At 37.1% G+C, this 15664-nt stretch overlaps 2 protein-coding genes across 2 annotated transcripts; both read right to left on the bottom strand.

Moving 5' to 3' along the window:
* LOC136175307 (olfactory receptor 4A47-like) lies at nt 1-645 on the bottom strand. The gene has a single exon (XM_065945640.1). It carries the CDS (start codon nt 643-645, stop codon nt 1-3), a length of 645 nt encoding a protein of 214 aa, XP_065801712.1.
* A 13732-nt stretch (nt 646-14377) lies between these two features.
* LOC136175306 (olfactory receptor 4A47-like) lies at nt 14378-15109 on the bottom strand. Its single transcript, XM_065945638.1, has one exon. The coding sequence runs from the start codon at nt 15107-15109 to the stop codon at nt 14378-14380; it is 732 nt and encodes a 243-aa protein (XP_065801710.1).
* Nucleotides 15110-15664: the final 555 nt, after the last annotated feature.

Below are 15664 nucleotides of genomic sequence, written 5' to 3'. Positions count from 1 at the left end.
TTATTTAATATGAGATATGATGTTTCTTCTCCAGAGCTTCTTCATAGCATTAGTCAACTCAGAATTTCTTAGACTGTAGATTAACGGGTTCAGCATGGGGGTTATGACTGTATAGAGCACACTCACAGATTTGTCAATGGGGAAGGTCTTAGCAGGTCTCACATCCATGAAAATGCAGGGAACAAAGAAGCAGACAGCCACGGTGATGTGGGAGCCACAGGTCTGGAGGGCTTTCCACCTCCCTTCCTGACTCAGGTTCTTCAGAGAGTGCAGGATGACTCCATAGGAGGCGAGTAAGAGCAGAAACACAGCAGTGCAGATCAGTCCTCCATTGGCCAACACTAAGATGCCGATGATATAGGTGTCAGTACAGACGAGTTCCAATAAAGGATACATGTCACACGTATAGTGATCAATGACATTGGGGCCACAGAATGGGAGCCAAGAAATAGTGTTAAGCTGAATCACTGAGTGCAGAAAACCTCCAACCCAGGACAGCACCAGCAACACAACGCAAACCCTCTGCCTCATGATCACCAGATAATACAAGGGCTTACAGATGGCCACATAGTGGTCATAGGCCATCACCAGCAGAAGGAAGACCCCGAATCCAGCAAAAAGGTGCTCTGCAAACAGCTGGGTCATACAAGATTCAAAGGATATGTTTTTTTCCCCAAATAACAACTCTGAAATCAATCTGGGAGTGATAGAAGTGGAGTAAGTGACATCCATACATGATAAGCTAGCAAGAAAAAAGTACATCGGTGAGTTCAGAGTCTCACTGACAGCTATAGTCACTAAAATAAGAAGGTTGCCCACCAGAGTCAAAAGGTAGATGAACAGGAACAAAACAAAAAGGACTTTCTGCTCCTTTGGATTCTGTGTGAGACCCAGAAGGACAAAGTAGGTTACATTATTTCTTGATTCCATCTAATCTGGACAGGAGCTGACTTCACATACTAAAGCAGTTTACCTAAAAAAAAAAAAAAAAAAAGAAAAAAGACAAAAAAAGGGGGGATAGCATTTAAAGGGGGAAAAGTGCTCAAATGTATAAGAATAATTTTTTAATTATCCATTCATTGGAAGAACGTTTATAGAACATCTATTTGTGTCTAATGTGTCATAGACATTTTGGTTACCAAATTGAATAAGGCATAGTTCTTTTTTCTGTTTTTTGTTTGTTTGTTTGTTTTAACCTCAGTGATATGACACAGAATGAAAAAGCAAGCAATTCCAGACACATGTATTAAGTTCCATTAAATTCACACAGTGCTGAGGAGTCAGATATAGGAATGCATCAAATGGGTATCACAGAGGACTTTCAAGAGGAGGCAGTACTTGAGCTGAATGTATAAAAGAATTTAAAGTATAAAGAAATAGGAAGAGAAAGCCATGAAAAGGTGTAGCACTTACAGACACGATGTATAATATATGAGGCACACTTAAGGTAATACACGTAATCAATATGGGTAGATGAATGAGTGAATAGAAGATCCTTGTCCTGAACTCTCTAACCTCACTGACACTTCTTATGTCTTTAGGTGCATATTTCCCTTTTCTGACCAACGAGTTAGACTGCAGCAGTCTAATTTTGCATCTCCAACCCCCATCTTTCCCCTAAATTTCAAACGTTTATTTGCAACATCTCTAATTTTGAAGTCAAATCGAATAGCAATTTACTATTTGTAAAACTAGTTTCTGAATTTTCCACAATAAACATGAGCATTTTCTAAACAAAATTTAAAGAGGCATTTCTTATTTATCTCGTTAAATACTATAGTTTTCCATGTTATTGTTCAGAAAAAAATTTTAGTGTTTTTTACTCATTTGTTACTCTCAGAAAATTTAAGTAAATCCTACTAGCTCTACTATATCACAGATTCGATCATTCCCTACTTAATTTCTTACAGGTCCACCATAACAGCCTCCTACTAACTCTCTCCACATTTATATTGGCCTCAAAAGTCAGTTCTCCTGAAGCAGTCAAACTGTCCTTTTTAATCTTATTCTGATAACATCACTCTACTTCTCCAAACTCCTACAGTATATTCCAATCACTCACTCATAGTTTAATGCAACACATTTAATATTTACAGTAGCAAGAACTGTAATCCTTGTTTCAGAAGTGAAGAAATTAAGGCTCAGAATATCTAATTCATTTTCTCAAGTACACATTTGTAAGTGGTACACTTAGAATTGAATCTAAGTTTGATTTACTTTAAGTAATTTACTCTCTTACATAACAAAGAAAGTCTCACAACCGTGAGCCTGGTTCCCAGTATTTAATATCAGTCTTACCTTCTGGACGCTTATTCAGAACCTGAAGAATAACTTGAAGATACTTATAAACACTTGGAATTATTTTTCTTCTAGTTTGACAACAGAGGGCAAAAGGCTGCCTTATTACTTGAGCATATAGTTTATTTGACTGTCTGTCCATTTGTTTCATGGAGTCTTCTGACTATTCAGATCATTTTTATGTACAGTGTAGATTATTTGAAAGGAATTCCATGGTGCACACACTGATAAACATGTTTATTGCATTAGGAAATATATCAAAATGACAAGCAAATCCTACATATACATAGAAGAAATTAACTAGTTATTTGGCAGGAAAATTTTTCACAAGTAACTTCTTTCCTCTTAACTTCAAAAATACAAATAGCATTTGACTGTTCAGTTCTTTTCACTCTGTCATATGAACATGACCAGACTCGTGAAATTTTGAAAGACATTCCCATGATACTTTTTGAATCATGCTATATGTCTAAGAAAGGAGCCCCTGAAATTGTTATGCCAGGTACCAAGCGAATAGCATCTGCTTCCTATTAGGGGTGAAGGTCACAGGCTATTTCATCCCTTCCAGCTGCAGTTATCACTGAGTCTTGGAATGTGTCCAAGGCTGATTCTTGTTTAACTAATTCACTGGGGTTTTCCACAAAGGTTTTAAGGAACATCTATAGGGTCTTTCCTGATGGCTCAGTGATGAAGAATTCACTTGCCAATGCATAAGATGCAGGTTTGATCCCTGGGTTGGGAAGATCCCCTGGAGAAGGAAATAGCTACCCATTCCAGTATCCTTGCCTGGGAAATCTCATGGACAGAGGAGCCTGGCAAGCTACAGTCCATGAGGTGGCAAAAGAACTGAACATGACTTAGGAGACTTAATATATTCTCCCCTGCCATGGAAAGAATATCTTTCTCTTTATTCAATAATAGTTTTAATCACGTTAAAATCTGGTTAAATAAATAAAATTATACTAAAAATAAAATTAAATGTTTTAAAGTTTTAGATGTAACAACTAATGATTTTTCCAATTATTAATTGTTTTTAAAAGTTAGGGCACATCTCTTATGCCAGCAACTGTGCTATGAGCTAGGAGACACCACTTAATAAAATCAGAGGGAAAATCACATAAAAAAATTTTTTTTCTGCATGGATATTATAATAGGTCAGAAAATAAAGAAGGAGACATTTAATAAAATAGTTATAGTCTTATTTGGGGCTTATAAGAAAAAAAATAGAATAATGAGACAGAAAAGAAGAGGGAGAATTCCACTGTGGATAATATAATAGGAGAAGTCCCTTAAAAGGTTATCTTTAAGCTGTGATTGAAAGGTAGGAAGTGACTGTCATTAGAAGTACTGTTCCAGAAAGTAATACTAAATAAAAATTAATAAAATTATCTCCTGTCATCAGAGATGACAGGACCTATATTTAGAAAAATATAAACTTTTCACAGGAATTTTTCTGGCAGTGCTATGTTATAAAAGGACTAGTGAGAGTGTGCCCTCTTGTCTTAATCTAGATTTTAATGGGGAAGATTTCAACCTTTCTATGTTGAGGATGATGTTAACTATAGATATGTTATATATAGACTTACTTATGTCAAGGCACATTCTATTTCCAATTTGTTGGGAGTTTGTTATGAAATGATGCTGAATTTCTATGTGTAACTAGTAACTCAAGGAAAAATTAAGAAAATAATTCCATGTACAAAAGCATGAAAAAAGAATAAAATATTTACCAGACCACCTGACCTGCCTCTTGAGAAACCTGTATGAAGGTCAGGAAGCAACAGTTAGAACTGGACATGGAACAACAGACTGGTTCCAAATAGGAAAAGGAGTATGTCAAGGCTGTATATTGTAACCCTGTTTATTTCACTTATATGCAGAGTACATCATGAGAAACACTGGGCTGGAAGAAGCACAAGCTGGAATCAAGATTGCCAGAAGAAATATCAATAACCTCAGATCTGCAGATGACACCACCCTTATGGCAGAGAGCGAAGAGGAACTAAAAAGCCTCTTGATGAAAGGGAAAGAGGAGAGTGAAAAAGTTGGCTTAAAGCTCAACATTCAGAAAACTAAGATCATGGCATCTGGTCCCATCACCTCATGGGAAATAGATGGGGAGACAGTGTAAACAGTGTCAGACTTTATCTTTTTGGGCTCCAAAATCACTGTGGATGTTGACTGCAGCCATGAAATTAAAAGACGCTTACTCCTTGGAAGGAAAGTTATGACCAACCTAGACAGCATATTAAAAAGCAGAGACATTACTTTGCCAGAAAGGTCCGTCTGGTCAAGGCTATGGTTTTTCCAGTGGTCATGTATGGATGTGAGAGTTGGACTGTGAAGAAAGCTGAGCACCGAAAAATTGATGCTTTTGAACTATGGTGTTGGAGAAGACCCTCAAGAGACCCTTGGACTGCAAGGAGATCCAACCAGTCCATCCTGAAGGAGATCAGTCCTGGGTGTTCATTGGAAGGACTGATGCTGAAGCTGAAACTCCAATACTTTGGCCACCTCATGAGAAGAATTGACTCATTGAAAAGACCCTAATGCTGGGAGGGATTGGGAGCAGTAGGAGAAGGGGATGACAGAGGATGAGATGGCTGGATGGCATCACCAACTCAATGGGCATGAGTTTGAGTAAACTCCGGGTGTTGATGATGGACAAGGAGGCCTGGCGTGCTGCGATTCATGGAGTCGCAAAGAGTCAGACACGACTGAGCAACTGAACTGAGCTGAACTGAACTGAACCAAAGAGATAAATCCTATAAACTGAAAACTACAAAAGCTTACTGAGAGATATTATGGAACACACACAAATGCGAGAAGACGTTTATGATCTGGGACATTTAAAAGTATTAAGTTGTTAATACTACCTCAAGTGATCTACAGGTCAAAATAGCAAAACTGATTTTGCAGAAACAGAAAAATCCATGCTAAAATTCATGTGAAATCTCAAGGACTCCAAGTTGCCAAAACAATCTTGAAAAGAAGAAAGCTGGGGTTCTCATACTTCCTGACTTTAAAACATATTATACAAAGCGATGGTAATCATAGAACCAGTATTTGAATAAAGATGGACGATGGACTAATGGAATAAAATAGAAAGCCTAGAAATAAACCTTTGTGTTTGTCTTTAGATAATTTTCAGCAAGGGTGCCAAGAGTATTTAGTGGGGAAAATATATTATAACAAGTTATAAAAAAGGTAATCACAAAAAAAGCAATTATCATATGATTTCACTTACATGAAGCACTTAAAGCAGTCAAATTCATAAACAGAAATTAGAATGGTGACTTCCTGGGGCTGCATGAGCTTATATGGAGAATTTTGTTTAATAACTGAAATTTCAGTTTGGGAAGTTGGAAAAGTTTACAGATGGATAGTGGTAATGTTTGCATAACAAGTAGGTGTCACTTTAAAATGATTAAAATTGTAAATTTTGTTATGTATGTTTTACTAAGCCATGTCCAGCTCTTTGCTGACCCCATGGACTGCAGCACGCCAGGCTTTCCTGTCCTTTTTTATCCTTCCAGAGTCTGCTCAAAGTCATGCTCTCTGAGTTCGTGATCCTATCTAACTGTCTCATCCTCTGTGTCCCCTTCTCCTCCTGCCTTCAATCTTTCCCAGAATCAGGGTGTTTTCCAATGGGTGGCACTTTGTATCAGATGGCCAAAATATTGGAGCTCCAGCTTCAGCATCAGTCCTTCCAGTGAATGGTCAGGGTTGATTTCCTTTAGGATTGGCTAATTTGAACTCCTTGCTGCCCAAGGAGCTCCCAAGAGTCTTCTCCAGCACCACAATCCAAAAGCATCAACTCTCTGACACTCAACCTTCTGTATGCTCATATGAGCACAATTTTCAAAATAAATGTAAGAACTAAGGGACTTCCCTGATGGGGCAGTGGATGGTAATCCTCCTGCCAGTGCAAGGGACATAGGTTTAAACCCTGGTCCGGAAGATCCCACATGCTGCGGAGCAATTAAGTCCATGCTCCACAACCACTGCGCACATGCTCTAGAGCCTGAGCGGTACAACTAGAAAGCCCACACGCCACATCTACCAAAGTCTGCATACTCCAGGGTCCTCTAGCCTCAAATAATGAGCCCTGGTGCTGCAATTACTAAAGCCCAGGCACCCTAGAGGCAGCTTTTCACAGTTTTTAGTCACAACTATGGAGCCTTCATGCTGCAACTATTGAAGCCCGTATACCTAGAGCCTGTGCTCCTCAACAAGAGAAGCCACAAAGTGAGAAGCCCATGCAGCCGCAACTAGAGAGCAGCTCCCACTCCCCACAACTATAGAAATCCCGCGTGCAGCAACAGAGACCCAGGGCAACCAATAAACAAATAAAACAGTGCATGTGTTAGTTGCTCAGTCATATCTAACTCTTTGCAACCCCGTGGGCTGTAGCCTGCCAAGCTCCTCTGTCCGTGGGTTTCCCAGGCAAGAATACTGGAGTGGCTTGCATTCCATGCCAAAAAAAAAAAAAAAATGAAGTCAATTTCTTAAAAGGAAAAAAAAAAAAAAAAAAAAAAAAAAAAACTAAGGTGACTTCATTAATTGAAATATGAAAGGGAACATAAACTGTACCTCGATAGCCCAAAGTATATGCAAATATCATTGGCTTCAGATAAACTTGGGTAACTTGTTTAAGAGGTAAATATGCCAATGCAATGGCAAAACCACTAAATTAAATTTTTTTTTTATTTTATATTAGAATACAGTTGAGCCACAATGTGTTAGTGTCAGGTCTAAATCAAATGGACTGAGTTATACATATATATGTATCTATTTTACCAAATTCTTTTTTCCAGTTAGGTTATTACAAAATATTGAGTTACCTGTGTTATAGAGTAGGTCCTTGTTGATTATCTATTTTAAATATACTAGTGTGTATTGCCAATATCCAAGTATTATATAATCTACTTGAGTAACCTGCCAGGCTCCTCTGTTCATGGAATTTTTCAGGCAAGAATACTAGAGTGGGCACCCTTGTCTTTTTCCTGATTTTCAAGGAAATGCTTTCAATTTTTCACCATTGAGGATAATGTTTGCTGAGGGTTTGTCATATATAGCTTTTATTATGTTGAGGTATGTTCCTTCTATTCCTACTTTCTGGAGTGTTTTTATCATAAATGGATGTTGAATGTTGTCAAAGGCTTTCTCTGCATCTATTGAGATAATCATATGGTTTTTATTTTTTAATTTGTTAATGTGGTGTATTACATTGATTGATTTGTGGATATTAAAGAATCCTTTTATCCCTGGGATAAAGTCCAGTTGGTCATGATGCATGATCTTTTTAATATGTTGTTGGATTCTGTTTGCTAGAATTTTGTTAAGGGTTTTTGCATCTATGTTCATCAATGATATTGGCCTATAGTTTTCTTTTTTTGTGGCATCTTTGTCAGGTTTTGGTATTAAGGTGATGGTGCCCTCATAGAATGATGTTTACCTTCTTCTGCAATTTTCTGGAAGAGTTTGAGTAGGATAGGTGTTCTTCTCTAAATTTTTAGTAGAATTCAGGTGTGAAGCCATCTGGTTCTGGGCTTTTGTTTGTTGGAAGATTTCTGATTGCAGTTTCAATTTCCATGCTTGTGGTGGGTCTGCTGACATTTTCTATTTCTTCCTGGTTCAATTTTGGAAAGTTGTACTTTTCTAAGAATTTGTCCATTTCTTCCAAGTTGTAAATTTTATTTGCATATAGTTGCTGATAATAGTCTCTTATGATCCTTTGTATTTCTGTGTTGTCTGTTGTGATCTCTCCATTTTCATTTCAAATTTTGTTGATTTGATTTTTCTCCCTTTGTTTCTTGATGAGTCTGCCTGATGGTTTGTCAATTTTATTCACCTTCTCAAAGAAGAAGTTTTTGGTTTTGTTGATTTTTGCTATGGTCTCTTTTGCTTCTTTTGCATTTATTTCTGCCCTAATTTCTTTATTTTTCTTTCCTTCTACTAACCCTGGGGTTCATAATTTCTTCCTTTTCAAGTTGCTTTGGGTGTAGCATTAGGTTATTTGTTTGACTTTTTTCTTGTTTCTTTAAGTAAGGCTGTATTGCTATGAACCTTCCCCTTAGCACTGCTTTAACAGTGTCCCATAGATTTTGGGTTGTTGTCTCTTCATTTTCATTCATTTCTATGCATATTTTGATTTCTTTTTTTATTTCTTCTGTGATTTGTTGGTTATTCAGCAGCGTGTTGTTCAGCCTCCATATGTTGGAATTTTGTCCACTACCCAACACTACTATTCAATATAGTTTTGGATGTTTTGGCCACAGCAATCAGAGCAGAAAAAGAAATAAAAAGAATCCAGATAGGAAAAGAAGTAAAACTCTCTCTGTTTGCAGATGACATGATCCTCTACATAGAAAACCCTAAAGACTCCACCAGAAAATTACTAGAGCTAATCAATGAATATAGTAAAGTTACAGGGTATAAAATTACACACAGAAATCCCTTGCATTCCTATGCACTAACAATGAGAAAACAGAAAGAGAAATTAAGGAAACAATTCCATTCACCATTGCAATGAAAGAATAAAATACTTAGGAATAAATCTACCTAAAGAAACAAAAGGCCCATATATAGAAAACTATAAAACACTGATGAAAAAAATCAAAGAGAACACAAATAGATGGAGAAATATACTATGTTCTTGGATTTGTATGGAAATACAAAAAACCTCGAATAGCCAAAGCAATCTTGAGAAAGAAGAATGGAATTGGAGGAATCAAGCTGCCTGACTTCAGTCTCTACTACAAAGCCACAGTCATCAAGACAGTATGGTACTGGCACAAAGACAGAAATATAGATCAATGGAACAGAATAGAAAGCCCAGAGATAAATCCATGCACCTATGGACACCTTATCTTTGACAAAGGAGGCAAGAATATACAGTGGAGAAAAGATAATCTTTAACAAGTGGTGCTGGGAAAACTGGTCAACCACTTGTAAAAGAATGAAACTAGAACACTTTATAACACCATACACAAAAATACACTCAAAACGGATTAAAGATCTAAATGTAAGACCAGAAACTATAAAGCCCCAAGAGGAAAACATAGGCAAAACACTCTCTGACATAAACCACAGCAGGATCCTCTATGACCCACCTCCCAGAGTATTGGAAATAAAAGCAAAAATAAACAAATGGGACCTAATTAAAATTAAAGGCTTCTGCACAACAAAGGAAACTATAAGCAAGGTGCAAAGACAGTCTTCAGAATGGGAAAAAATAATAGCAAATGAAGCAATGGACAAAAAATTAATCTCAAAAATATACAAGCAACTCCTGAAGCTCAATTTCAGAAAAATAAATGACCCAATCAAAAAGTGGGCCAAAGAACTAAACAGACATTTCTCCAAAGAAGACATACCAATGGCTAACAAACACATGAAAAGATGCTCAACATCACTCATTATCAGAGAAATGCAAATCAAAACCACAATGAGGTACCATTACACGCCAGTCAGGATGGCTGCTATCCAAAAGTCTACAAGCAATAAATGCTGGAGAGGGTGTGGAGAAAAGGGAACCCCCTTACACTGTTGGTGGGAATGTAAACTAGTACAGCCACTATGGAGAACAGTGTGGAGATTCCTTAAAAATTTGGAAATAGAACTGCCATATGACCCAGCAATCCCGCTACTGGGTATACACACCAAGAAAATCAGAATTGAAAGAGACACATGTACCCCCAATGTTCATCACAGCACTGTTTATAATAGCCAGGACATGGAAGCAATCTAGATGTCCATCAGCAGATGAATGGATAAGAAATCTGTGGTACATACACACCATGGAATATTACTCAACCATTAAAAAGAATGCATTTGAATCAGTTCTAATGAGGTGGATAAAACTGGAGCCTATTATATACAGAGTGAAGTAAGCCAGAAAGAAAAACACCAATACAGTATACTAATGCATATATATGGAATTTAGAGAGATGGTAACGATAACCCTGTATTCGAGACAGCAAGAGAGACACAAATGTATTAAACAGTCTTTTGGACTCTGTGGAAGAGGGCAAGGGCGGGATGATATGGGAGAACGGCATTGAAACATGTAAATTATCATATGTGTAAAGAATCGCCAGTCCAGGTTCAATGCATGATACAGGGTGCTCGGGGCCGGTGTGCTGGGATGACCCAGAGGGATGGGAGGGGGAGGGAGGTGGGAGGGCGGTTCAGGATGGGGAACACATGTACGCCCATGGTGGATTCATGTCAATATATGGCAAAATCAATACAATGTTGTAAAGTAAAATAAATAAATAAATTAATTTAAAAAAAAGAATACTGGAGTGGGTTGCCACTTTCTGTTCCAGGGAATCTTCCCAACCAGGGAGCAAACCCAAGTCTCTTGCATATCTTGCATTGGCAGGTGGCTTCCTTATCACTAGCGCCACCTGGGGTTGTAATAAGTCATAATAAAATAAACATGTTCGCATTTCAGAAAAAAAAATCTCTAAAACTGCATCCTGACACAGGTTTTTTTTTTAGTCTTTTTTTCTTTTTCTTTCTTTCCTTTTTTTTTTTTTTTTTTTTGTGGCTATATTCTTCCTGGCAAAGCCCATGGACAGAGAATCCTGGCGGGCCACGGTCCATACAGTTGCAAAGAGTCAGACAGGACTCAGGCAGCTTAGCACAGCACATGGCAAGAAGATCTCAGCTGCACAAGATGCTCAGCAGTGATTTTAGTCCTGAACTTCCTTGAAAGAGATGTTTTTTCTTTCCTAAATCAAGTGTCAGGTAGCATTTTAGGTGTCATAGCCAAATAACAGCAGCTATCTACAAGGGATTAGAAACACAGGCAGGAACTGCAAGTTCAACCCAGTGTTACAGTATGTGGCTTGTTAACTGAAGACACCAATTCTTATCTGGATAACAGTTTTTTTATACTCTAAATGTATAAATTCTTCTTAAATTAATCTTTTCAATGGGAATCTTAATGAAAATAATAGTTTTGAACATATTTTAAATTTATTTTAACAATTTTAAACTAACTTTAATTCAAATGGTTTTATCTATACTTAATTTATTATTTAAGTTCTAATAATTTTGAAATAGAAATATACAGGCTTAGGCAAAATTCTGAGAAATAATACTAATAAGGGACTGGTAGATTCATCTCACATCAAAATATCTTAGCAAAATAACATAGCAATTATGTGCCAATGTGTACATGAATAAAAGAGATCAGTGAAAAAGATTAAAGTTTTGAATTGGACCCAAATACATTGGGAGTTCAAAATACAATAGTCATAATTTCAAATCAATAGCAAAAAAAAAAATGTGAATATTTTTTTAAATTGTAAAATCTACAGAACAAATAAAATCAACCCCTATTTAAACTCCCAAATAAATTCAAGATGAATCAAATATTATAAGATGCAAGATATGAAAAATGCTTGAAAAATTAAATGCAAAAAAAATTGAAGAACTTTTGGCACAAATGAAATGAGAAAATTCTTCCTAAGCAAGATACAATTTTTTTAATTTAATATAAACTACAAAAAATTTACATGCAAAAATAATTCTACATAGGATAAAAAGTTAAAAACATATAGCCAGAAAACATTAACTATATATACAATGTAAAGAGATCATTTCTTTTGCTTAAAATTCTCTCATAAAAATCAAAAATTGAGTGAATCAGATTAAAGACATGTATATAAAATCCACAAATAAAGTGAAAATGAAGTTGCTCAGTCGTGTCTAACTCTTTGCAACCCCGTGGACTGTAGCCCACCAGGCCCCTCTGTCCATGGGATTCTCCAGCCAAGAATACTGGAATGGGTTGCCATTTCCTTCTCCACAAATAAATACAAATCAAATTAAACATGCAGGAAGATGCTCATACTCAATTATGTCAAAAGGTTTACAGTTAAAGTAAAAAATAACTTTAATCAGATGTGAAAAATATATTTATCAGGTACTGGTCATTGAGAATGTGGTCAAAAAAATTCACATGGACTATGGACAGGCCAGTAGTTGTTAGTGGGGCTTTCTCCATGACTCAGTGAGTAAAGGAGATACAGGAGATGCAGGTTCAATTCCTAAGTCAAGAAGATCCCCTGGAGGAGGAAATAGCAACCCATTCCAGTATTCTTGCCTGAAAAATCCCAAGAACAGAGAAGCCTGGCAGGCTACAGCCCATGGAGTCGCAAAGAAAGGACACAGCTGAGCAGCTAAGCACAGACACAGTAGCTGTTAGTACGACCTCAAGGGCAACAGTTTGGAGTGAAGTAAGTCCGAAAGGGAGAAGCAAATATAGTATGTTAGCGTGTCTGTATGGGATCTAGTAAAATGGTGTTGAAGAACCTATTTGCAGGAAAGAACTGGAGACGCAGAAACAGAGACGGGACTCGTGGACGCAGCAGGGGGAGGAAAGAGTGGGGAAAACAGAGACAGTAGCATCGACATATACCCACTAGCTTGTGTGAAACAGGTGACTGAGAAGCTGCTATATAGCCCAGGAGCCCAGCTTGGCAGTCTGTGGCCTGCAGGGGTGGAGTCGGGGAGGAGAGGAGGCTGAGGATGGAGGCGGTGCTGGTTCAGGCACTCAGTCGCGTCCAACTCTTGCGGCCCCATGGTCTGCAGCCGGCAGGCTCCTCTGTCCATGGGGCTCTCCAGGCAAGAATTCTGGAGTGGGTTGCCAGTTCCTTCTCAGGGGATCTTCCCAACCCAGGAATCAAACCCGGGTCTCCGGCATTGCAGGCAAATTCTTCACTGACTGAGCTAAGAGGTTCAGTATAATTATGTATAACTATGTATAATTATGACTGGTTTGGGCTATCATATGGCAGAAACCAAAACAACATTATACAGCATTTTCTTCCAATTAAAAATTAATTTTTAAACAGAGAATGATAGTTCGGCAAAAATATCAATATCCACATTTTAAATGCATATACTACTTGACCATTGAATCAAATGTAATATCAGCAATTCTACACCTACGAACTTATATTTGCACATATTCAAAAACATACACTTATTGGAAATATAACTGTCATAGAAAAGTTTGGGAATCTCATGAAAGAAATAAACAGATTAATTTTGATATAAATTTATGAAGAGTGTTTTGCAAAATGAGAAAATTTACAAAATATATATGGGATGGTATGGAAATATCTTTAAGATATTGCATAGTAAATGCAAGTGATACATATATAGATAGAAACAAATACATACACATATAGAAAATACACCTGAATCTGCAAAGATTATTACTAGATGAAATTTAAGAAACAAATGTAGCGTCAACCTCTGAGAATGAGGACTGGAAGAAGCTGAGAGAAAAATAGAAAATTCATTTTACATTTCACCTGGTATTGTTTGAATTTCCTTGTGGCTCAGATGGTAAAGAAACTGCCTGCAATGCGGGAGACCCAGGTCCCATCCCTGGGTTGGGAAGATCCCCTGGAAAAGGGAATGACAATCCACTCCAGTATTCTTGCCTATAGAATTCAATGGACAGAAGAGCCTGGTGGACTAGAGTCCATGGGGTTGCAAACAGTCAGACTATACTGAGCAACTACACTTTCGTAGCATTCAGTTTTCACTTATACTATTTATTATTATCTATTTTATTTCATTTTCTTTGTAAACACTAAAAGTGTAAAAGTAAAAGTGTTGTATAATGCAAATGAAATACAGTAAAGGCAAGCCATATATAATTATGTATTTTAAGCTCTATAAGTAAAAATGTTAACTTAAAAGACAAGATACTAAATAAAAATTACACTGTCTCTGAAAAAGAATAAAAAATATAAATTCATAAGTTGGTGAAAAATCAGTATAACTATATAACAATTAACTCACTAATTCATTACATATTAATTTCTTGCTATATAGGCATTACACCATCTAGGTATACTGATAAACAAAATAATTAATTCTAGTAGCTAGGTTAACTGTTATTATACCCTGGTTGTATAATTGTAATCTTAATTATAATTACCATAAACTCTTTGAAGAAAGAGAAATCAAAACAATTTTAAAATGACTTCTGCGTTCTAAGAAAATGAAACTTGATGTCAAATGACTCCCTTCATGATGGATGATACATTTATTTAATATGGGATATGATGTTTCTTTTCCAGAGCTTCCTCATAGCATAAGTTAACTCGAAATTTCTTAGACTGTAGATTAGTGGGTTCAGCATGGGGGTCATAACTGTATAGAACACGCTCAATGATTTATCAATGTAGAAGGTCTTAGCAGGTCTTACATATATGAAAATGCAGGGAACAAAAAAGCAGACAACCGCAGTGATGTGGGAGCCACAGGTCTGGAGGGCTTTCCGCCTCCCTTCCTGACTCAGGTTCTTCAGAGAGTGCAGGATGACTCCGTAGGAGATGAGTAAGAGCAGAAACACAGCAGTGCAGATCAGTCCTCCATTGGCCAACACTAAGACACCAACGATATAGGTGTCAGTACAGACGAGTTTCAACAAGGGGTACATGTCACACATAAAGTGATCAATGACATTGGGACCACAGAAAGGGAGCCCATAAATAGTACTAAGTTGAATGACTGAGTGCAAGAAACCTCCAACCCAGGACAGCACCAGCAGTAAAACACACACCCTCTGCCTCATGATCACCAGATAATGCAAGGGCTTACAGATGGCCACATAGCGGTCATAGGCCATCACCAGCAGAAGGAAGACCCCGGATCCAGAAAAAAGGTGCTCTGTAAACAACTGAGTCATACAAGATTTAAAGGTTATGGTTTTTTCTCCAAAGAACAAATCTGAGATCAATCTGGGGGTGATAGAAGAGGAATAAGCAATATCCATAAATGATAAGCAAGCAAGAAAAAAGTACATTGGTGTGTTCAGGGTCTTACAGACAGTTATAGTGACTATAATTAGAAAATTCCCCACCACAGTCAAAATGTAGACAAACAGGAACATAAACAAAAGTACTTTCCCCTCCTTTGGATTCTGTGTGAGTCCCAGAAGAACAAAGTAGGTTACATTGTTTCTTGATTCCATCTAATCTGAACAGGAGCTGACTTCATATAGTAGAAGAAATTTACCTACAAAACAGGGAGGGAAAGTTAAAAGGGGAAAATACTCAAATGTATGAGAATTGTTTTTTTTCCATTTGTTGGAAGAATGAGTATAGAACAGCTATTTGTGTCCAATGCATCATGGACATTTTTATTATCAAGTTGAAGAAGGCAGAGTTTGTTTCCCTTGGTGCTATAACACATAACGAGAAATCAACCAACTCCAGACCCATGCTATTAGTGCCATTAAATGAATATTTAGTGCTGAGTCATAGTATAGGAGTATATCAAATAAGTATGACAGAAGACTTTCCAGAGGAAGCAAAGCTTCAGCTGAGTG

This window comes from Muntiacus reevesi, chromosome 9 (genome assembly GCF_963930625.1).
Source record: "Muntiacus reevesi chromosome 9, mMunRee1.1, whole genome shotgun sequence".
Classification (NCBI taxonomy): Eukaryota; Metazoa; Chordata; class Mammalia; order Artiodactyla; family Cervidae; genus Muntiacus; species Muntiacus reevesi.
Note: the sequence above shows the minus strand (reverse complement) of the source record. Positions and strands in the feature narration are given on the sequence as shown.